The following is a 24,511-nucleotide window of genomic DNA, read 5'->3' on the forward strand; positions in this document are numbered from 1 at the left end:
ACAATCTGTAGTAATGCAGGGGTGATGTTAGGAGAAATGTGTACAGTTGGGTGTCATCAGCATAGAAGGGTCTGAGAACTGAACCCTGAGGAACCTCAACCATAAGGGGAAGAGGAGCCGTCAAGATAGGAGGAGAACCAAGAGAGAACGGTGTCCTTGAGCCCGATAGAGCGGAGCATAGTGAGGAGAAGCTGGTGATCCACAGTATCGAATGCAGCAGAGATCCAGGAGGATCATCAGGGAGTAGTGACCATTAGATTTAGCTGTTAGATCATTAGAGACTTTAGTAATAGCAGCTTCAGTAGAGTGTAAGGAGCAGAAACCGGATTGTAGAGGGTTGAGGAGAGAGTTATCTGACAGATAGCGGATTAGACGGGAGTGGACCAGACGTTCCAGGAGTTTGGAGATGAAGGGGAGATTAGAGACAGGTCTGTAGTGAGCGGCACAGTTTTTTCCAGGGATGTTAATGTTGATTGTTCCACTGACAATACAGGATGTGGGAGGAGGACATATCACACGTGTGTGAATGGCGTCTTCCTGCACATTAGTGACCACTCCAGTCACTGAGCTGTGGCCCTTTATTTCCCGGGCTTTAGTGGGTTTCCCCACCTTCTGTGACGTCCATCAGTGGCTTGTAGAAAAAAAACAAAACAAAAAAAACCCATCATGAATTGGCCACCATAATTGGCTTTGTTACCCATAGCAACCATTCCTCTCATTTCTAACATTGCTATAGGCAACAGTTGTAGATACGCGGCCTTGTAATTCCCAGTAACCCGTGTTGGTCGTCAGACAAATCCACCACTGTCGGCCCATAGCAACCAGTTAGATTCAGCTTTCATTTTCCAGCAGTTATTGGATGCTATGGACAACGCTGCCTCAGATGGGATTCTGGGCCTTAGTTATAATTCAGTCAGATTTTAGGAAATTATATATTTTATTGAACACAATATAGAAATAGTCGCCCCCACAGGCTCCGGAGCATTTCACAGTAATGGTCCCAAGAACCGGCAGAACCAGAGGAACAGACGGTCTATAGCAGCCAATGAGATTACAGCTTTCATTTTCCATAGGCCAGCTCAAAAATGAGAACTAAATTCTGATTGGTTGCTATGGTAATACTTTTCTGGTCTCCACGCACTAGTTATGCTAAAGCAGCCCCCTATATTCCAGTCTTTTCTCCACCACATGTCATAAATTACTTCACAAGTCTTTAAACTCCTCCTTGTTCTCCTCCATCCATGGCTCAAAGCTCTTGGCCTTGGGGTTGAGCTTCAGGGTCAGTGCCACGTCCCTGTCGGGCTTCATGGTGTAAAAGCGGAACATGTTGGCCAGTTCTACCGCTCCGAGGAAGTTAAACTTCTCATAGGCTTCAGGGGTGATCTGTAGGTAAAAATGCACAATTAATGGACATTGCTTCACAGGCCTCAATATAATCTATTGCTCTCTGGTATCAACCATGTTAGGCAGAGGAGTCAGTTGGCTGTCGGGCTGCAGAAGTATAAATGCAGCTCTGGTTACATGACACTCCATGTCCGAGTCAGGTATTAGATGGCTGCCTTGGTAATGGACCTCCAGTCTGCACTATGGCAGCCAGTGTGGAGGTTTCAAATTTGAGGGCAGAGCTTAAAATTAAAATATATATTACCCTACTTACCAGTAATGCGTTTTTCAAAACCCACGACAGCACCATGGAGAGCATTACTGAGAAAAAGAAATGTTAGGGAGGGACCATGGCCTGTATAACCCTTCTACAAAACGTGAAATCAGAGGTGGAAGACCAATCCATTCCGTAGTGTCCATCAAAGGTAGAGGAATGAGACCATGTCGCTGCCTTACAAATCTGATGGATAAATCAGACTTCTCCATCCTGGAGGTGGCCATGGCTCTTGTGGAGCTTTAAAACCTATCTGGAACAGTCTCACTAGATACAGAATAGGCTAAACTAATGGCCTCCCTAATCAGGCAAGTGTACATTTAGAAGCCCTAAGCCCCCTCCTCTGACCATGAAAGTTGACAAATATGGATTTATCTATTCTCCAAGATCTTAGTACTTTATAAAACACCTCCGAACATCTAGAGTAGGTCATTGCTCCTCCTGATTCCTAGGATTCAAGAAGTATCACCTCCCGAGATCTACAAAGGTTAGATGCTACCTCAGGCCTCAAGAACAGTCTTATCTAGAATGAGTGAAAGGAGGGTCTACTGATGGGGCCTGAAGATCACTCACCCTACAGCTTAGTTATAGTATCAATGGGTTTGAAAGGAGGCTCAATCAGCGCTGCCACTACAAGTCCAACGAAGGCAACCTTGGTCTAGAAATAGGTGTTGATCTAGAGCAAGGACCGAGACACCCAATGGTTACCTGCCAGACTATATAGTTATAATGCTGAAACCTAGACTTCTAGAGAGACCTAAATCCAACCAAAATAGAGTGGACTGTAACCTCCCCATACAGCTTAGCTCATGAGAAGGCTAAGAATTTTTTTCCAAGTCCTGCCATAAAATATCTGTGGTGACCAATTTCCTACTCTGGAGCAAGGTAGCAATTAGATTAGGAGAAAATCCCTTCTCTAATTCCACTCCATTAAGTGTATGCTGGCTACTCGAGTATGCTGGATTGGTCTGTAAACGAGCAGGTTAGGGATCCCTGGAAGCATTCTTGGGTCAGTGATGGCCGTTCACCACAGAAGGTAGGAGACCCCATACAGCATGCTCCAACCCCCTCTTCCCAATCTCTTACCAACCAACCCTGGTAAGGTAGAGGAGCTCCTCAGCCCTTGGGACTTGCATCTGTTCTTGAGGCAACCAGTTTACTCCTCTCCTTAGATTCTCTATTCTTTGCAACCAAAGCAGGGACTGAGTTGTTAATGGAGTTAAGATTAATCTTCCTTCCAAATGACAGACTCCATTTCTTAGGATACCCCACTGCAATTTTCTAGTATTTATCTGGGCCCAGAGCATAGGTGAAGTGGAAGAGGTCAAGGAACCAACTGATGCATGAGAGGCCCTCTATATCAGTAGGATTCCTGTCCTTGAAGAGTGGATCCCCTCTCAGTGGTGCTGTCATGGGCGGAAAAAAAAACAAGAAAAAAAAAACCCCACCAAACATTTCCATCTAAGTTTCTCACGGTGAGATAAGTGTGAGTCAATTCCCGGAAAGGCCTCTGATCTCACCTTGGCGTCTTTGATGTCCTTGCCGGTGACTCTGGACATTATGGCCGCATACTGCTCCACCGTCAGCTTCTCCGTGCTGAGACCGATGTTCTTTCCTATGTATTCTGATGGAGACTTCAGGATGCTGAGCACCACGCCGCCCAAGTCTCTGACGGACATCCCATCCAGGAGCACGTCACCCATCGGGATGGCTGGAAAGAGAGAAAGTCATGAAACTGGAGCCAAGACTGTAGACTAGATGCAACTAACAATGCTTCAACTGTGGGACATTACAGAGTCAATCATGCCCACCTAGACAGATCTTGAAAAATATTTAATTATACGCCAATCATTCAGAGCTGCATTCATAATTCTTATGATTTTCAGTTGGAATTTTGTCTAAAATATATCACCGCAGCATTTACTGGGCATTGGGCTATTCCCTTTTGTTCCAGTGTCTCTCCATTCCCAAGGTATAGCCTCTTCTTCCCTGTGTATAAAAATCTAGTCTTGTTATCCAAGTGGGTGTGGTCATGAACTGACCATGCCCACGTGGTTAACAACTAGGGGCCCAATGCATCAAAGCTTCGAAGAGTCACGAAAGTTAAACATCCAGGCATTTTCACACCAGCTCTCACAAATTGTGTGGAGCACCTCAGCCGATCCAATTCGTGACGGACTGCGGTATGCCCCAAGACAGAAATTTCACTATGACTGGAGTAAGACTTGTGGCATAGCACTCACCACTGATTCATTAGTCAGGAGTGTCTGACTGGCATGAAAACCACAGATCTTCGTAAATCAGGCCTTCAACTTATACACGGGTAACTGGGGAGGGTATAGCTCAGGACCAAAGACAAAAAACACCCAACACTGGATTCGGGAGGACAGTGGACCTTACACTAGGAGAGGAACCCCCGACCCATTTATGACAATGGCAGGTAATGTAATAGACCCCGCGTCTTCTACCTAGTGAGTAGCCATCGCCATCCTTGTTCTTCTGGGGCTTGAAGAAGGTCAGCAGGTTCTCGTAGTAGCTGGGAAGCCGCACGCTGGTCATGGGGACCCCGATCTCACGGAAATATTCCTCAATTTCTCCTTTCCCATCAATATGAAGCACCTCCAGCTTTCCCTCCGTCAGTTTCTTCACATTCTCCAGGCCGCTGAAGACCACAATCTTCAGGGCGAGACGCTTGGAGATATCTGCGACCAGTTTACCCTGGACAAGAAAATATAAAAAGCAATGAAACCTAAAAAACAAAACACTTTACAGCGCTCCTTACATTAAATACATGAACCAGGAGGCTCAGGATGAGCACCACATCATTCTACATCTCCATGGGGTCGTTACCCGTTGGACCTCTTTGTCCTTGCTGAAATGCTCCCAGAAGTTGGTGACCAGGAACGCCCCATACGCCCTGCTCAGTGCGGCCTCCACGCTCTTCGCATCATCCAGATCCGCGGACACGACCTCCGCTCCGGCCTCCTTTAGCTTCGCAGCTGCTGATTTGTTGGAGTCTCGAGTCACTGCCCTGACCACAAAGGTGCCATCATCCAGGAGAGCGTCAGCGACCGATCTTCCCTGATCTCCTGGGGGGGGGGGGGGAGAAAGGACAAGACATGGTGGACATCAGCACCACAGCCAAACTCACCACCCAGGAGTCCAAGAGAGCCGAGTGACAACCGGCAAATATTCACCAGCGGTCCCAATCAAGAGGGGACAACTCTGATCACCAAAACGGGCACCAGAGGGCGCTCCGAGGCCTTTATTTTCTTGGTTCCAACAGTGACTGTAGTATTTGAGCCTCATGTCATTTTTTGCTCTAATTACAGATGTGGTCTACACTAGACTGATTTTTTTGATTTTTGGGGGGGGGGGGGGGGGGGGGGGGCGCATACACATACATAGGTTATACCACTTTAGAGACAAACTGCTTTGAGGATGTTTGATAACCCATCAAGTGCTTCGCAGGAATTAAAGGGAATCTGTCACTAGGTTTTCACCACCTAATCTGAGAGGAGCAAAACATTGGGCAAGAGATTCTTATTTCAGCGGTGTCACTTATTGGGCTGCTTAGTGTAGCTTTGATTAACTAGTGAGTTTATCAGCAGGACATGGTTACAGGACTACTTGGCATGCTGCAGGTAGTCCAGCATATTCATGAGCTCTGTATAACTGCAGCAGAGAAAACACGGATTTTATCAAAATGACAGCAAGCAGCTCAGTAAGTGACATCGCTGGAATCAGGGTCTGTGTCTCTACATTATGCTGCTCTCAGATGGGGGAAGCAAAAACCTGGTGACAGATTCCCTTTAAAACACAATATGGAATAGGGGGAGAAAAACAGGGAAAAAAAAAAATGTATAAATATATATATATATACACATACACACATTTTTTCCCTGTTTTTCTCCCCCTATTCCATATTGTGTTTTAAAGGGAATCTGTCATACATACATACATACATGCACACAAAATGTCACCATCTTCCAAAACAAACAAACAAAAAAAACCCACACACAAAACACACCACAAAAGAAAGCTCATGACCACTGATTGCATTAAAGAAGGTGCTCCATACCTTTCATAACCATTTAGATGCACCGGTCATTAATGGCTGCAACATCTAAGGGGGTTAGTCACTCACAAGCAATGCTACTATGGCTGATCAGCTGTAATCAGCACCTGCTGCATCTTCACCAGTCAGGGGCAGCCACCATTTTCCAAATACACAGGTCAGGACATCTTGAAGGTCATGAATGGGTTAGACAGTTGGGGTCCCCCAAATTACCCTCAGCATCAAACCATGGGGTAGACATCATATTAGAGACAAACCCGGATATGGAGGGAAAGGTTAAGAAAAGTAATGAAATGGCTTTTGGGTTTTCACATCACAGAGGTATATGCTGGGGGTTGTAGTGCAGCAGAGCCTTACTGCATGTATATAGGGGGATATATGAGGGCATATACAGCAGGTGAGGAGACTTCTGCAGTCAGATGAGTGGGCCAGGCACAGAATCCCTTCCACATCCAGACACCCCCAAACTTCAGCCCTTCCCCTCCCTGCACTCACCTGTGGCTCCAAACACTACAATCACTTTCTTGTCAGCCATGGCCACTGCTGTAGACTGGAGGGTTCCTGCAGGTATACAGCCCGGCCCAGTGTAGAGAGGGTTATATACTGAAGCCCCGGACCCTCCCCGCCCCTGGGCTGCGGCCAAATGGCATTATGACTGGGCATCCTGAGTCACAAATGCAATGCAAGAGGGCAGTAAGGACTGACACCATCATAGGCCTCCTTCACAAGTCCGTGTCTCTGCTACGTGTTTGGTCCGTTTCCTCACGTGTCGGAGACACGGGAACACGTAGACCCATTAAAATCAATGGGTCTGCGTACACGTGTGTGTTTTGCCATGGACCGTGTGTACGTGTGGAGCATACGCGTGCTCTATCCGTAGACATGTTCGTTTCTCTTCGGCATCACGGGCTCTACCCTCACCTACTGTATCCTCACCTATCCCTTGTAAACTGTGTACCCACGCGGGCAGGGTCCTCTCTCCTCCTGTAGACTTTGATCCCTCGCGGGCAGGGTCCTCTCCTCCTGTAGACTGTGAGTCCTCGCGGGCAGGGACCTCTCTCCTCCTGTACCTGTCTGTGCCTTGTATTGTTTATGATTATTGTACTTGTCCCTATTATGTGTACCCCTTTCACATGTAAAGCGCCATGGAATAAATGGCGCAATAATAATAAATAATAATAATGTGACCCATGTGACACGCACCGGAGAAAACACACGTGTCTTTGAAATGAAAAGAATGTCTATACTCACCTTCCCCAGCGCTGCTGTCTCTGCCGCTGCTGTCACTTGCTTTTGACCCCCGCTCATTATGCTCATTGCATATTCACTCCACTGCGGGCCAGAAGCAGCAGCAGCGGGGAGTCGCAGGGCCGGATACCGAAGATCAGCACGACCGGACAGCAACACCAGGGACAGGTGAGAAGAAAGTTCCCGTTCTCCGTGTGTTATCACAGATAACACACGGAGAACACACGTGTGCCATAAACACGGCACACGGAGGAATAATAAGCACCTTTGACACGTCCGTGATTTTGACGGACGTGTGAAAGAGGCCATAGGAATAGAAGAGACGACCATGAGGGAGCAGAGCAGATTTCTATCATTTATTTCTATTTCTTGGCCATGAAAAAACCCTTTTAATTCACCTCCTTTTTCAATCCTTTGTAGAATTACAGCAGAAAATACGATGACAGCATAAGAGATCATCCACGTCTCCTCCTAAACGTCCTGTGTCCGGCTGCAAGAGGACTGTCTGCAGCAGGAGCCTCTCCCCTCTGCCCCATCTACAGTACGAGAATGTGTTATGGCGACTATTGGTGGATTTCACCCAATGTAACTAAGAAATTACAGACTAGGGGATTAAATTTGGGAATTTCTGTGCTACTAAATAGTAAGCTGGTGGATAGATATATATATATATATATATATATATAGAACCTTGGAATCGCAATAATGGATTCTTTATTCACTGACAGCAAGCAGAGATCTTGAAATGATGAGAGGCTCTTTTTTCTAGGATTCTCGCCGGTCCATGCTGATTGGCTGCCATAATCATTCAATCAGAGCTCTGCTAGCACACGGCTACTGTGAAGCTCAAAGGACTCCTCTTTCTATGGATAATCCTTGCCCTGAAGGTGCAGAGAATGAGATCACATGACCCGGGTGGCGGTGGCGGTGTAATCCGAGTATTGATGTGCGGTTTATAATCTCACTGTACATAATGGGCCGTGTGGTACAGTAATCCTCCGCAGCCGCCGGCCTCATACAGGGGAGAAGTCGTCCTAGAAAACCGCCACAGACTCCATGAGCTTCACTACAAGAATCTAATGCGGGGGGGGGGGGGGGGGGGCACTTAGTTTTTTCCTACATCACCTGATTGTGTAAACACAGAAGAAGGCAAACCACCATAATAAGCAGGGAATGCTGGTTTCCTACTCTGATTTCACCTAAACAGAACAAACCTGCTGAGGGATGAAAAGCCTGACATTCTGCTGGCGAGATGCTGGAAATATTGAAAGAGAAAATAAAAAAAATGCAACTGAGCAGAAATTATATAAGAAAATGTGACTGCACGTTCGCAAGTAAGAAGTTGTGATCACCAGAGGTTTTGGTGCAGAGACTACTGGGAGCTGGTATTTTCAGGCTGGGGAGGCCTATGGTCATTGGGCCCTCCCCAGCATAAAAATAGCAGTCCGCAACTGCCCAGAATTTGTGAATATATTAGATGCACTAATTCTGGTGCTTTACCCAGCTCATCCTGCTTGCCATGGAGCTGTGGCAATTGAGGTAATATAAGGGGTTAATAACAGCTGTGATTTGTAAAAAAAAAACAACCCATTAAGCCCAAGGTTATTAATGGGGTGGGAGTTTGAGACCACCCCTATTACTAATCGTGTAAGTAAAAAGAAATAAACCTGCATTATATTGCAATGTACCCATAAGCCAGCCCCCTCCTCAGTCATAGGGCTTTTTTTTTGTGACTTGCTTGTGATAATCTGGAGGGTGGAAAATGGCTGTCTAGCCCAAACCTCAATGGAAACACTCTTCAGATGTAGGGGGAATCGTACGTGGACTGATCGCCATTTCTCAACCAGCGTTTCTCATCCAGATTGCGGAAAGGAGGGGAGCTGCACAACGCCTTAGTGTTTGTCTTTTATTATCAAGTGTTCTGTTTGCTGCCAATGACTAATAAATACAAAAAAAATAAATAAAAATTGTTTTTCCATTAGAGTCGCGGCACCAGCAGTGATTGCCAACAGCTCCTCGCCCCGGCTGTATTAGGTTGCAGCCCCGAACCAGCTATCACCTGTACAGGGCTCCTAGGTCTCTGGTTATGGCGCCAGTTGGTGCTGTGGGTCTGATGAATTTCACTTTTTCCTTTAAAGTTGAGCATCTGATTTTCCAAGCATTTAACCCTTGTATGACTCTCAGGCCACAGATCCTCGTAACTGTGAACATGATTTAATAGGCAGTTAACCCAGTAATGACCTGAAGCCCCCAGATGTTGGGTTTATTAATGAGTCTTAATGGGGTTGTTCCACTGACAATACAGGATGTGGGAGGACATATTGCACGTGTGTTAATGGCGTCTTACTGCACATTAGTGACCGCCGCTCCAGTCACTGAGCTGCGGCCCTTTATTTCCCTGACATTAGTGAGTTTCGCCACCATCTGTGACCTCCATCAGGAGCTTGTAGAAAAATGATGATGAATTGGTCACCATAACCGACTTTGTTACCCATGGCAACTATTCCTCTCATTTCTAACATTGCTATAGGCAACAGTTGGGTTACTGGGAATCACAAGGCCGCGTATCCACGTGTTGGTCATTATGGACACCTCCACCACTGTCGGCCGATAGCAACCAGTTAGATTGTGGCTTTCATTTTCCAGCAGGCATTGAAAGTGGAAAGAAATCTGTTGCTATTGACAACACCACCTCAGATGGGATTCTGGGCCTTATTTATAAGTCACAGACAGAATTTAGGAAAAAAAAATTTTATTGAACACACACAATGTAGAAGACATTGTCCACACAGGTTCTACAGCAGAACTAGAGTAACAGATGTTTTCTATAGTAGCCAATCAGGTTACAGCTTTCATTTTCCATAGGCCAGCTCAGAAATGAGAGGTGAATTCTGATTGGTGGCTATGGTAATGCTTTCCTGGTCTCCATGCACTAGTTTTGCTAAAGCAGCCCCTTATATGTCAGTCTTTTCTCCACCACACATCATAAGTTACTTCATGAGTCCATAAACGCCTCCTTGTTCTCCTCCATCCATGCCTCAAAGCTCTTGGCCTTGGGGTTGAGCTTCAAGGTCAGTGCCACGTCCCTGTCGGGCTTCATCATGTTGTAAAAGCGGAACATGTTGGCCAGTTCTGCCGCTCCGGGGAAGGAGAGCTTCTCATAGGCTTCAGGGGTGATCTGCGGGTAAAATACACAATTAAGACATTGCACCATAGGCCTCAATATAACCTATTGCTCTCTGGTATCATCCATGTTAAGCAGATGAGGTAGTTGGGTCTTGGGCTGCAGGTCAGTCAGCAGAACTATAAATGCAGCTCTGGTTTTCAGTTGGCATAGGACACCCCATCCCCCTCCATGTGTAGTGTCAGGTACAAGATGGCTGCCTTTGTAATTAACACCCAGTCTGCACTGTGGCAGCCATTAGGAGCTTTCTCATTTGAGGGCAGAGCCTAAATGTAAAAATTTACATCTACGTTTGCCTCAGTGAGATAAGCGTGATCCATCCCCGGAGAAGCCTCTGATCTCACCTTGGCGTCTTTGATGTCCTTGCCGGTGACTCTGGACATTATGGCCGCATACTGCTCCACCGTCAGCTTCTCCGTGCTGAGACCGATATTCTTTCCTATGTATTCTGATGGAGACTTCAGGATGGTGACCACCACGCCACCCAAGTCTTTGACGGACATCCCATCCATGAGCACATCACCCATCGGGATGGCTGGAAAGAGAGAAAGTCGTGAAACTGGAGCCAACTGATCGTCTGGAGTCAATTCTGTAGACTGGACACAACTGTATTCGGCATTTGAGAAGAGGGTCTTGTATCCCTTTTACGAGAGCATCAGCCACTGGGGAGACAATACTGGAGAAGGAAGACTAAGGGCCCCAGTAGTAATAAAGCCATTTAAAGGGGGTTGTTTAAGACCTGACAAGTCTGCAGTCATTCTGCGTGAGATGTGAGAAATCATAAGTCTGCAGTCAGTGAGAAGTCTCCTGTGTCAAGAGGGTGACCGGAAGTATGACAATCGCATACATGCAGCCACATTCCAACTAGACTGTTTCTGGCCTCGGCCAATACACTTGCATTGTGAGAGGCCGCAGGACGTCTAGTTGGCACATGACTGCATATAATGCAAATCACATGCTCACTGCTCCTGACAACAGAACGAGAGTTGAAAGTCTACAGTCACAGGGCTTGTACTGGCCAAGTTCAGCTGTAGTGCTGACAATGACAGACCTGGGAAGGGAGAGGAAGACGGACATTTTACCAGACAGTTTGGGGTGGACTAGGGGTAACCTCTCCCCCCCCTGAAGCGTAACTGCATGTATGACAGTTCCATATTTCCAGCGACATGCCAACTAGACCTTGCTCAATACAGTTGCATTGCGAGAGGCGGCACAGTCTAGTTGGCACAGGACTGCATGTATGCAAACCACAGACGTGTCCAGCGCTTAGTCATGCTAGGGGTGAAAACCCATTTATGGCAGGTTCTGTAAAATCCCCGTTTCTTGTACCTAGTGAGTAACCATCACCGTCCTTGTTCTTCTGGGGCTTGTAGAAGGTCAGCAGGTTCTCGAAGTAACTGGGAAGCCGCACGCTGGTCATGGGGACCTCGATCTCACGGAAATATTCCTCAATTTCACCTTTCCCATCAAAGTGCAGCACCTCCAGCTTTCCCTCCGTCAGTTTCTTCACATTCTCCAGGCCGCTGAAGACCACGATCTCCAGGGCGAGACGCTTGGAAATAATTGCAGTCACTTTACCCTGGAGAGGAGGGGGGAAAAAAAAATACAAACTCCTTTCATTAAATACATGAACCAGGAGGCTCAGGATGAACACCAGATTTTATAAAACTAAACACATCTAGTGCTGCGATCTCTCCATGGGGTTATTACCCATTGGACCTCTTTCTCTTTGCTGCAATGTTCCCAGGAGTTGGTGACCAGGAACGCCCCATACGCTCCGCTCAGTGCGGCCTCCAGGCTCTTCTCATCGTCCAGATCCGCGGACACGACCTCCGCTCCGGCCTCCTTTAGCTTCGCAGCTGCCGGTTTGCTGGGGTCTCGAGTCACTGCCCTGACCTCAAAGCTGCCATCATCCAGGAGAGCAGCAGCGACCGACCCACCCTGAGCTCCTGGAGAGAGAGAAAGGACCAGACATGGCGGACATCAGCACCGCAGCCAAACTCACCACCACAGCTGGCAGACCCAGACAAAAATCCATCACGATCGATGGCATTAAAGAGGGCGCTCGCTTCCTTTTATAACCATATAGATGCTACGGTCATTAATGGTTGCAGCATTTAAGGGGGTTAATCAGCCCCAAACAATGGCGATATGGCTGATCAGCTGTAGACAGCACCTGCTGAAGCTCCACTAGTCAGGTGCAGCCATCACTTTCCAAATACCCAGCTCAGGACATATTGATGGTCATGAAGGGGGTTATGGGTTCCCCCTCCCCCTATAGGTTACATAAGACGCCGGTTGCAGACCTGTTTATATAATGGAAATATGATGCTGAAATGACACTATGAAACTCCACTATGTGGATCATCATCTTAACGAGACACGAATTGTCCTCAGCATTAAAATCATGGGACAGCGGCCATATTAATGAAACCCAGACCTGGCCCCACAGCACAGAACAGAACTTGTAGGAAAGTTTCAGGGAAATAATGAAATTGCTTTACACATGACAGGGCTAGATGTATATGCTGGGGGTTGTAGTGCAGCAGAGCATTACTGCATGTATATAGGGGGGGATATATGAGGGAGTATACAGCAGGTGAGGAGACCTCTACAGTCAGATGAGGGGGACAGGCACAGAATCCCCTCCACATCCAGACACCCCCAACTGCAGGGAAAGTCTCCCCCAGACTTCAGCCCTTCCCCTCCCTGCACTCACCTGTGGCTCCAAACACTACAATCACTTTCTTGTCAGCCATGACCACTGCTGTAAACTGGAGGGTTCCTGCAGGTATACAGCCCGCCCCAGTGTAGAGAGGGTTATATACTGAAGCCCCGGACCCCCGCCCCTGGGCTGCGGCCAAGTGTCATTATCACTCAGAACTGGGAATTTATGTGCTGCCTAATTAGGGCACTTTCACACTTGCGTTGTTTTCCTTCAGTTGCAATCCGCCATTTTGGAAAACAGCGGAATCCATTTACGGATTCCGCTGTTTCCCATAGACATGTATGGATGACAGATTGTGCCAAAAGTACCTGCGTTGCTTCCGCTGGCCGACGCTGCGTTGCTTCCGCCGAGCGGAAGGAACGCAGCATGTAACGTTAATTGCTTGCGTTAAATTGACGCCGAGCGGCAGATTCCGTTACATCCGTCAATAGTTATAATGGATCCCTATGGTGGCGGATTCCGTTGCAAAGTGCTTTACAACGGAATCCGCCGCTGGATTCCGCTAATTTCTACTGAGCATGCCCAGAATGAAAAAAATGGAAAAAACAAAAACGGAGCCGACGCATTCCGTTAGACGGACGCCTAACGGACGCCAAATGGATGCAACGGATCTAACTGGTCCGTTATTTCACAGGAATCAGCTAACGGATTCCTGTGAAATAACGGACCCGTTGCATCTGTTGACAACACAAAAATAACGGATGCGTCAAAACGACGCAGCAACGGACCCAGCGGATTCAACCCAACGCAAGTGTGAAACTAGCCTTATGAGGCCTCTGGTATCAGCTGATGGATATATATGTACCGCCCCGCGCTCGGCTGCAGCCGAGCCGCTTGGATCCAGGCTTGTTGGTGGGTGGCTCGAGCGTCTCCGGACCCGGGGGCCCTGCAGTAACTTCGATCTGAAAGGGGCTGGCGGTTTAGGGGACGTAGGTGTACGGCCGGAGCCGTGGTTAAGTTCGTGACGCCACCCACGGGATGTGGTAAAGGTGGACTCCACCGCTGCAGTTTACATTGCACCCGGAGGAGATGTTACGCAGCAAGTTGTTAACCCCTCCGTGGGTAGGGATGGTGGCCCCGGGACCCATTGGGGGGTGTTGTTTGGTGGTGAAGGGAGATGGGCAGCCGGAGGGCACTGGTGTACTCATTAGAAACACACACAAGTCTCTGGTAAACCAAGGTGATGGTGGTCGGTGCCCGCAGCCGGCTGCAGTCTGGTCCCCCACCCGGTTGGTGGTCTTTGCCTTTTTCCTGCACTTGTTTGTGATGATGGACTACCTGAACTTGCAATACAGGAGTCCGCTCCCCGGCTTGTAGATGTCGGAAGAGCCCTTTGCCCATAGATGCTGGCCCGTGGGATCTCTCTGCCGTGGCGGTGGCTTTCTATCCCCCTCGTTGGGCTGTTGTCTTCAGTCGGGACTTTGGGTGGGAAAGGACGTATAGTCCTGGCCGTAATCAGTTAATTAGCTAGCCCCCAGTAGCTTCTGGACCTAGCTTCAGGGTCTGAGTATCCCCCTTTGTGCTCCGGTTTCCAGTCGGTTCCCCGGGTCGGTACCGGCGGGCCACTACCCTGTCCCGGTCCACCACGGTTCCACCGAGCCGTCTTCCCAGCTCCTGCAGGCAGAGGCCTCCATATGCCTCCTAGCCAAAGGTGCCCGGGCTCCAACCCTGGCACCTGTCAGTCTGCTGCAGACCTTGGCACAGGCCTGACCTCCTCCACTCAACTCTCAAACTAGACTCCTCAACTCAACTGTTTTCTTTTTCCTGCCTCAGGCTCTCTGAACTCCTCGGTGGGCGTGCCAACTGCCTGGCTTCGCCCCCTGGTGTGTCCATCCAGCACTGAGAGAGGTGACTAGGGTTTTAATGGTTTGGCTGCTGACACCTTGTTAGGGGACTGGTGTTGTGCGGGGCTCTATCTGTGACTACCTGGCTAGTCCAGGGCGTCACATATACACTGCTCAAAAATATAAAGGGAACACTTAAAACAACACAATGTAACTCCAAGTCAATCATGTGAGCAAAATATGCCATTGGAACTCCAAATTAGTAAGATTCGTTTTATGAGCAACCGGGAAATCAATGCAGCACACATGCTTTGTGGTGTACTGAAAGGTTCTGCTTTATTACATCATGTGACCAGTTTATATAGTACCCCAAACAAAGAAATAAGAGCTGCGTGGGTGTATAGAAATGTGAAACTTCACCGCCCATCAGTGTTAGGCTATGTTCTCACTTCCATTGTTTTGCTTCCGTTGCAATCAGTCGCCTTGAGAAAATACGGTATCCTGCAAAATATTTTACGTGACTCCGTTTTTTCCCCATAGTCTTCTATTAGCGTCGGATGGCCCTATGTTGCATCCGCCGCGTGACGGATCAGTCGTTTAGTGACTGACCGTCAGGCGGGAGCAACGCTGAATGTTAAGATTTTTTGAGCGGCAAAAAAACGCACTCCGCAGGTGTCCGTCGCCATCCGTCACAAGCTATAATGGATATCTATGGTGTTGGATTCCGCCATGCTCTACTGAGCATGCCCAGCATGTCTGGCACTCCCACTTGGATGTCCCAAAGACAAACGGATCACGACGAATCCGTAAAAAAAAACGGACGCACAACGGATGTAACGGACGCGACGGAACGTTTTTTTCACAGGATTCCTGTGAATGGAATCCTGAGAAATAACATATCCGTTGCGTCAGTTGACATCTCTAAAATGACGGATCCGTTGTTGCATCGGAACAGACAACAGGTAGAAATGATCGGCAATTAGCAAGATCCCTATAAAGGAGCAGTCCAGCAGATGGTGATCACAGACAATTTCTCTTTTCTCATCCTTTTTGGCTGTTGTTTTGGTCACTTTTGAATGTTGTCATTGCTCTCACCCCTAGAGGTAGCATGAGGCGGTGTCTACAACCCACAGAAGTTGCTCATCCAGGATGGCACATCAGTGCGAGCTGTGGAAAGAAGGTTAGCTGTGTCTGTCAGCACAGTGGCCAGAGCATGGAGAAGATACCAGGAGACAGGCCAGTACACCAGTAAATGAGGAGGGGGCAGTAGGAGGACAACAACCCAACAGCAGGACCGCTACCTTCTCCTTTGTGCAAGGAGGAGCAGTGCCAGAGCCCTGCTAAATGACCGCAGGCCACTATATATATACTGTATGTCTGCTCAAACTGTCAGAAACAGACTCCATGAGGGTGGTATGAGGGCCCGACGTCCTCGAGTGGGTGTTATGCTTACAGCCCAACATAAAGCAGGGTGATAGGCATTTGCCAGAGAACACCAATACACGCAGATTCGCCACTGGCCCCTGTGCTCTTTACGGATGACAGCAGATTCACACTGAGCACATGTGACAGGTATGATGAAGTCTGGAGATGCGGTGGAGAACGTTCTGCTGCCTGCAACGTCCTCCAGCATGACCAGTTTGGAAGTGGGTCAGTAATTGTGTGGGCAGGCATTTCGTTGGAGGGCTGCACAACCCTCAATGTCCTAGTTAGAGGTACCTTGACTGCCATTAGGTAGCAGGATGGGATCCCCAGACCCATTGTGAGACCATATACAGTGGCTCTGGATTCCTTCTGATATATAACAATTCTAGGCCTCATATGGGTCAAGTGTGCCAGCAGATCCTCAATGATAAAGGCATTGAAGCTATGGACTGGCCCGCCCGTTCCCCAGACCTGAATACAATTGATCACATCTGGGACATCATGCCTCGTTCCATCCAGCAATGTCACGTTGCAACACAGACTGTCCAGGAGTTGACTAATGCTTTGGTCCAGGTATGGGAGGAGATCCTTCACGAGAACATCTGCCGCCTCATCAGGAGCATGTTCATGCTCATTTGGTTGCAGAGACAGCTGGGGACTGGTATTTTCAGGCTGGGGAGGCCCATGGGTATTGAGCCCTCCCCAGCCAAAAAATAGCAGCCGTCCAGAATTGGTGAATCCGTTAGATTAGAAATGGAATAAAATGAAAAAGGTAATCTTACACTGACACCATTGGTTCCTGCTGCTTCTTGTTTACATCTCTGCAGTGATGACATCACATGTTTGCACATGACCACTGCAGCCAGTCATGAGTGGCAGCATCCAGATTGAGGTCATTGTTGCAGGGCAGTAAATAATGGATGGAAAAGAGAGTAATAGATGACATTTTGTTTCCCCTTTTAATCATGTTACTCTTTTTTTTTTTTAGCCCCTGTTATATCCCTTCTAAATTTTGCCAACTTAACCCTTGTGTGACTTGCTCTCAGGCCACGGATCCTCGTAACTGAACATGGTTTATTTATTAGGCCAGAATCACACTTGCTAGTGCATCGCGTGTAACTCGCGTGAGTCTCTCATGGTAGAACCCGGCATGGCCGCACACTATGCATACAGGAGCGTCTGAGCTGCATAGAGATACATGCAACCGACCCGCTCCTGTCAGGAGAGTGTGCGGCCATGCCGGGTTCTACCATGAGAGACTCACGCGAGTTACACGCGATGCACTAGCAAGTGTGATTCTGGCCTTAGAAGGTTAAAGCATTAAACCAGTAATGACCTGAGCCCCCGCTTATTATTAAACACAAAGTCTTAATGGGGTTGTTCCACTGACCATAGAGGATGTGGGAGGAGGACATATTGCACGTGTGTGAATGGCGTCTTACTGCACATTAGTGACCACCGCTCCAGTCACTTGTCCCTTTATTTCCCCGACATTAGTGGGTTTCACCCCATCTGTAACATCCGTGCATCAGGGGCTTGTAGAAAAGTGATGAATTGGCCACCATAACTGGCTATTACCCATGGCAACCAATCCTCTCATTTCTAATGTTGCTATGGGCAACAGTTGTGGATACTCGGCCTTGTAATTCCCAGTAACCCGTGTTGGTAGTTATGGACAAATCCACAACTGTCGGCCCATAGCAACCAGTTAGATTCAGCGTTCACTTTCCAGCAGCCATTGAAAACGTATTGAATCTGTTGCTATGGACAACGCCACCTCTCACAGATGGGATTTTGGGGCCTTTGTTAGGATTTAGGATTTTTTTAAAACACACACACATTAATGTCGTCGCCGCCGAACCCCCCCCCCTCCCCCAGGCTCCAGAGCCTTTCACAGTAATGGTCCCAAGAACTAGAGTAACTGACGTCATCTATAAAAGCCAATCAGGTTACAGCTTTCATTTTCCATAGGCCAGCTCAGAAATAAGAGCAGAATTCTGATTTGTTGCTATGGTAACAGTGTTTTCTTGTCTCCATGCACTAGTTTTGCTAAAGCAGCCCTTATATTTCACAGTCTTTTCTCCACCACATCTCATAAGTTGCTTCACAAGTCCTTAAACGCCTCCTTGTTCTCCTCCATCCATGGCTCAAAGCTCTTGGCCTTGGGGTTGAGCTTCTTGGTCATCGCCACGTCCCTTTCGGGCTTCTTGGTGTAAAAGCGGAACATGTTGGCCAGTTCTGCCGCTCCGGGGAAGCCGAGCTTCTCATAGGCTTCAGGGGTGATCTGCGGGTAAAATGCACAATTAAGGGACATTGCACCACAGGCCTCAATATAATCTATTGCTCTCTGGTATCATCCATGTTGGGCAGAGGAGGTAGTTGGCTCTTGGGCTGCAGGACAGTCAGCAGAACTATAAATGCAGCTCTGGTTTTCAGTGGGCATACAACAACCCTCCCCCCCCGCCCCTTCTAGTATCAGGTACAAGATGGCTGCCTTGGTCATTAACATCCAGTCGGCACTGTGGCAGCCATTGTGGGTTTCTCATTTGAGGACAGAGCGTTAGTGTAGAAATTTACATCTACGTTTGCCTCAGTGAGAAAAGCGTGATCCACCCCCGGAGAGGCCTCTGATCTCACCTTGGCGTCTTTGATGTCCTTGCCGGTGACTCTGGACATTATGGCCGCATACTGCTCCACCGTCAGCTTCTCCGTGCTGAGACCGATGTTCTTTCCTATGTATTCTGATGGAGACTTCAGGATGCTGACCACCACGCCACCCAAGTCTCTGACGGACATCCCATCCCAGAGCACATCACCCATCGGAACCGCTGGAAAGAGAGAAAGTCGTGAAACTGGAGCCAACTGATCGTCTGGAGTCAAATCTGTAGACTGGATGCAACTGTAACAAATCCTCAGCTGTGAGACGCTACAGAGTTAACAAGCACATGCCTATTCAGACAGATCTAGAAAACTATTTTCATTATACTCCAATCACATCCAGAGCTGTATTCATAGTTCTTATGATTTTAGGTTGCAAATTTGGCTACAATACATCACACTGCTGCCCCCTGCTGGTAAAGCATTTACTGACCAGGCGTTGGGTTATCCCCTGTGCAAGTCTGAATGCTGCACTTGGGTGAATGCAGTAATAAAAACAAATCTGGATGACCTTCTGGGTGTAAGAGGGTCCGGTATCCCTTTAAATAGACCATCAGTCACAGAGGAGACCGTAGTCTTCCTCCTCCAGAAAAGTAAGGGACCCAGCAGTAGGAAAGCCATTTAAAGGGATTAATTAAGACTGGACCACAAGTCTTCAGTCACTCTGCTCGAGATGTGAGAAGTCACTGAGAAATCTATGCCAGGAGTGTGACTGCATGTAAGAGGTTTTCATACTTCCGGCCACATTCCAACTAGACCTCGCTCGATACACTTGCATTGTGAGGCCACAGACAGTCTAGCTGGCACAGGACTGCATGTACGCAAGTCACATATACAGTGTGTCCACCGCCATTAACTTGAGAACACTATAGGCATAGAAGTGGTGTCTAGGTATAGTAAAGTAGCCATGCGCTACGCCATGAAACCACTTATAGCACCACCTGGTGGAAAACAACTGAGTTAGCATTTTTACCTTGAAAACGGAACGAGATAGAGAAAAAAAGTGAATTAAAAAAATTGTAGGGTGTGCCGCCCCCGCGACAGCCGACGGGCTGCTCGGACCCGGATCCGCAGTGGCTCGAGGGGTCTCCGGATCCGAGGCGGGGTCGCGCGGCCACCAGGAATAAAAAGGGGGGGGATGTTTAGGTGGTGAAAGGGTTAGTGTTCATGACACCACCCACAGTGTGTGGTAACGTGAGGGACCACCACTGCCGTTTGGGGAAGACCAGGGACGATGGTACGAGGCAGCTCGAGTTGTTAACCCCTCCAGGGGCAGGGGGGAGTGGTGTCCCGGGATGCGGTGATGGATGGAGTGGGGAACCCGTCGGGTGCAAAGGGATACCGTGTACTCACACAGTCCAAAGTCACTGACGCTGACACCAGATAAACCAAACTCTTGAATGTCCTGCTCCTTTTAGGCGAGCACGCTGGGTCCGTGCCCTTTTGGTGTTGCAGTTGACCTGAATCCTTGTCCCTTGGCACTGTGTGTCCTACGTGTGGATCCCTTACACTTAAGAGCATTTTGGGTCCCGCTCACCTGCGTGGCTAGCAGGGTGAGCTTGCTCTCAGGGTTCACGATTGGGATTTTCTGGACAGTTGTGGGAAGTCCTATCCCCCTCATTGCGCTAGTACCCTGATTCTGGAGCGGGTGGGGAATGGTTCCTGAAGACTCCGTTCCCGTCGGGTGAGTTACTGGGCTGCGTGAAGCTTCTTTCCAGCCTAGGGTCCGAGTACCCTGTCGTGCCCTGGCCCCTGCCCGGTTGTAGCACAAGGCAGCCGGTCCGCTCTCTGTAGCAGCACCGTGCCCCCTGTCACTACCCCCTGCGACCGGGGTTCCAGCATCTTCTGGCCAGGCCAACGTCTGGCACCTGGGACAGGTACTTTCCTGTCACCGCTGCTCACTGCTACTCTACTACTGACTTGTGACCTCTCCCTTGGAGAGTCACTCCTCAACTGACATCTCTGACCTCCTTCTTCCATCCCTCCCTCTGGGTGGCCCTATTCCCCTCAGACTGCCCAATGGGTGTTTGGTGGGTGTGGTGCAGAGTGTTCCTCAGGATTTTAGTACTCCTGTTGGTAGCAACACCAAATTGACAGGACCCGTAACCAAGGAGGAGCGGGTACCATGCAGAAGGGCAGATTACACGGCACCCTTGTGAAGACCTGATAGGCCAGGGCATCACAAGGGCATCATAATTCAATACGAGTCGACACCTTGCATACAGAAATGCTATGATATGAAACCCATGACCCCCCAAAACATTGAATGCTGGTCACACATATGGCGCTCATTAGTGGCCCCCGTCAGCTGCAATGCACATCTGGCCTCTGCACAGCATACTGTATCTTGCTGCACGTTGTGCAATATGGTAGGTGACACGTCTGCAGAAGCATCTGTGATACGTGGTCGTAGGTCCTGCAGTGTTGGTGGAGGGGTCGTATACACTTGCTGTTTGATGTGACCTCACAGAAAGAAGTCCAATGGGGTCAGGTCAGGTGAGCGTGGAGGCCACACAGCCACCAGACCCAATGACTTGTAGGAAGGTCTCCATGAGGTATCGCTTCACGTCCACAGCCTTGTGAGGTTTACACGCTCTAATCATAGCATTTCTGTGCAAGGTGTCGATTCGTATTGAATTGATGATGCCCTACATCTTTGTAATTCACTTTTTTCCTCTATCTCGTTCCGTTTTCGAGATAAAAATGCTAACTCCGTTGTTTTCCACCAGGTGGTGCTATAGGTGGTTTCATTGCGTAGCGCATGGCTACTTTACTATACCTAGACACCACTTCTATGCCTATAGCTGCCGCCGTTCTCAAGTTAATGGCGGTGGACAGGATATGGGTGGACACACTGTACATGTGTTCCATTTAGACACAGGTAACTGGGGGGGGCCTTAGTCATCTTAGAGGAGGAAACCCATTTTTTATGACAATGGCAGGTCCTGTAAAAGATCCAGTTTCTTGTACCTAGTGAGTAGCCATCACCGTCCTTGTTCTTCTGGGGCCTGAAGAAGGTCAGCAGGTTCTCGTAGTAACTGGGAAGCCGCACGCTGGTCATCGGGACCCAGATATCTCGGAAATATTCCTCAACTTCTCCTTTTCCATCCATATGAAGCACCTCCAGCTTTCCCTCCGTTAGTTTCTTCACATTCTCCACGCCGCTGAAGACCACGATCTCCAGGGCGAGACGCTTGGAGATATCTGCGACTAGTTTACCCTGGAGAAATAAAAATATAATTAAAACAGTCATTACAATGCTCCTTACATGAACCAGGAGGCTCAGGATAACCACTACATCATTCTATCCATCCATGGGGTCGTTACCTGTGTGACCTCCTTCTCTTTGCTGAAATGCTCCCAGAAGTTGGTGACCAGGAACGCACCATACGCTCCGCTCAGTGCGGCCTCCAGGCTCCTCCCATCGTCTAGATCCGCGGACACGACCTCCGCTCCGGCCTCCTTTAGCTTCACAGCTGCCGGTTTGCTGGGGTCTCGAGTCACTGCCCTGACCTCAAAGCTGCCATCATCCAGGAGAGCGGCAGCGACCGACCCACCCTGAGCTCCTGGGGAGAGAAAGGACAAGACATGGCGGACATCATACTGCAAGGGTTAAGACATAGAATTCAGGGATGCCTGTCTTTTCAAACTCCAATCTGTTTAAGGGTGGAAACACATCTATGCGAGTAAAATCGGTCCGACTGGGCTGAAAAATACTCGGCTGATTTTAGTTCACGTTAGGTGCGAGTGCAACGCAAGTGCGATGCTTTTTGCTCGCGTGTGTGTCGCGATTGCGATGCTAGTTTCATGCAACATCTTAATTAGATAAAAGCTATAACACATGTGTCATTTAATCAACCTATGGGAATGTGCTGTCACATTCATCTAATGTGCGAAGTTACTGCCACACTCGCAAATGTGAACGGTGGTGCGCGTGTGTGATGCTACTTTTAATCCCCTTCCATAGGAAATCATTGGGACAAATGGTGCGAGAAACTCGCAAAAAAGCAGCATGCTGCGATTTTTTTCTCGGTCCGATTTGGACTGAGAAAAAAATCGCAGATGAGAGCTGAATCATTAACTAACATGTGTCCGATTTCAATGCGAGTTTTTCTCACATTGCTCTACTGCGAGAAACTCGCAAGTGAGAAGCAGCCCTTAGCAGCAGGATCCTTATCATAGCAGGACTCTAACGTCACATGCACAGCAGTCCAGCATGCCACCTCACTGTCTATGCTCAATCTGTATAGAGAGCCTGGTGTGGGAAGGGGCAGCTCAGTTATATTTAAAAACTCAGATTGTGTCAAAACAGCTGCACCCAGTAATCTAAGTGATACATCATTGGATTCAGGGCTTGTTTGCTTAATCATGCTGTTATCAGATGAGGTAACAGAAACCTGCTGAGAGATTCCCTTTAAAGGGGTTAGACAGCGGGATTCCCCCCATATGTTATATAAAAGACACAAGTTGCAGACTCCCTGCCCCATTTAGCGTATATGGTATAGGTTTCTGCAGATATTTCCATTATGACATTCCACTACATGGAATGTCACCATGAGATGCACATTGCCCCCAGCATGAAGAGAATGGGACAGCTGCCATATTAATGACAAACCCAGACCTGGCCCCACAGAGAAGAATCTGGGGAAAGAGATTGCTGTAAGTTTACACATAAAGGGCTAGATATAGATGATAGGGGTTGTAGTGCAGCAGAGCCTTACTGCATGTATATAGGGGATATATGAGGGAGTACACAGCAGGTGCACCTCTACAGTTAGAGGAATGGGACGGGCACAGAATCCCCTCTACATCCAGACACCCCCAAACTTCAGCCCTTCCCCTCCCTGCACTCACCTGTGGCTCCAAACACTACAATCACTTTCTTGTCAGCCATGGCCACTGCTGTAGACTGGAGGGTTCCTGCAGGTATACAGCCCGGCCCAGTGTAGAGAGGGTTATATACTGAAGCCCCGGACCCTCCCCGCCCCTGGGCTGTGGCCAAGTGTCATGACTCAGCTGCTCACAATAGGCAACCGGATCATCAGGAGGCCGGGGACCCTCAGAAAGTCAGCCCCTTATCCCAAGACCCTATATCACCCCCCCCCCCCCCCGCCATGACTGTCCACACCATTAAACAAACGCCCCTTTTCCAAACGCATACAAAGGACAAAAACAGAAATTCAAATATCTTTATTGGAGAGTATCAAAACTTAAAACCACTCTCATCTTTTAACACCACCATCTTTGGAAGGGTAAGGTTGCGGCTCATAAAGTTGACCACCGGAAGTGCTGGGGTTATGCCGCCAGACTCACGACGCAAGTTACCCATAGCCGATCTTCCGCCAAGGAGTAGCGATGACACAGTGGAGCTACGACCCCCCACCAAGAAAGAACAAGGCCTCCTCAATCTTGTCCTGCAGCCCCAACAAAAGGATGTCCAACCCAATGTCATTCAGGTGTACCCCGTCTGGCCGCATCAGCCTAGCATTACTCCCTTCTAATTGTCGGTGCCTCACAATAACTCCACCCTTAAAGTGAACAAAACGAAAAATGTGGTGGTTTATGGTCCTGCGGGTCCTTTCCATACCAGCCCAATCACGCGCCCCACGCCACACTACCCTGGGCACTATCTCCGACCATACAATGACTACCTGTGAGAAAACCCCCGGAAATTTGACAATATCCGTCCTCATAAGTGTGAGGAGCTCCGCCATTTGAATTGAGCACAAATCATTGCCCCCCCCCCCCC

The 24,511-nt window shown here is 48.6% G+C and overlaps 3 protein-coding genes across 5 annotated transcripts; all 3 read right to left on the reverse strand.

Annotated features, from left to right (window-relative positions):
* Positions 1–1,032: 1,032 nt before the first annotated feature.
* Positions 1,033–6,292, reverse strand: LOC142246451 (nmrA-like family domain-containing protein 1). 2 transcript variants are annotated; one of them, XM_075319507.1, is made up of 5 exons: positions 6,231–6,292; positions 4,508–4,746; positions 4,126–4,375; positions 3,178–3,368; positions 1,033–1,383 (listed from the first exon to the last, which is right to left on the reverse strand). In XM_075319507.1, exons 1-5 carry the CDS (start codon positions 6,268–6,270, stop codon positions 1,204–1,206), a joined length of 900 nt encoding a protein of 299 aa, XP_075175622.1. In that variant the 5' UTR covers positions 6,271–6,292; the 3' UTR covers positions 1,033–1,203. The 2 variants fall into 2 exon arrangements, with proteins under 2 accessions (XP_075175622.1, XP_075175621.1); XM_075319506.1 differs by having other exon boundaries at positions 4,126–4,406; positions 4,479–4,746.
* A 3,618-nt stretch (positions 6,293–9,910) lies between these two features.
* LOC142246454 (nmrA-like family domain-containing protein 1) lies at positions 9,911–12,953 on the reverse strand. Of its 2 annotated transcripts, XM_075319510.1 has the most exons (6): positions 12,887–12,953; positions 11,878–12,116; positions 11,497–11,746; positions 10,512–10,702; positions 10,394–10,433; positions 9,911–10,115 (listed from the first exon to the last, which is right to left on the reverse strand). In XM_075319510.1, the coding sequence occupies exons 1-6, from the start codon at positions 12,924–12,926 to the stop codon at positions 9,979–9,981; spliced, it is 897 nt and encodes a 298-aa protein (XP_075175625.1). In that variant the 5' UTR covers positions 12,927–12,953; the 3' UTR covers positions 9,911–9,978. The 2 variants fall into 2 exon arrangements, with proteins under 2 accessions (XP_075175625.1, XP_075175624.1); XM_075319509.1 differs by lacking the exon at positions 10,394–10,433 and having other exon boundaries at positions 9,911–10,161.
* A 5,049-nt stretch (positions 12,954–18,002) lies between these two features.
* Positions 18,003–23,738, reverse strand: LOC142246455 (nmrA-like family domain-containing protein 1). Its single transcript, XM_075319511.1, has 5 exons — positions 23,617–23,738; positions 22,090–22,328; positions 21,733–21,982; positions 18,742–18,932; positions 18,003–18,388 (listed from the first exon to the last, which is right to left on the reverse strand). Exons 1-5 carry the CDS (start codon positions 23,654–23,656, stop codon positions 18,209–18,211), a joined length of 900 nt encoding a protein of 299 aa, XP_075175626.1. The 5' UTR covers positions 23,657–23,738; the 3' UTR covers positions 18,003–18,208.
* Between the last annotated feature and the right edge of the window lie 773 nt (positions 23,739–24,511).

The sequence above is a fragment of the Anomaloglossus baeobatrachus genome, chromosome 7, assembly GCF_048569485.1.
Source record: "Anomaloglossus baeobatrachus isolate aAnoBae1 chromosome 7, aAnoBae1.hap1, whole genome shotgun sequence".
NCBI lineage: Eukaryota > Metazoa > Chordata > Amphibia > Anura > Aromobatidae > Anomaloglossus > Anomaloglossus baeobatrachus.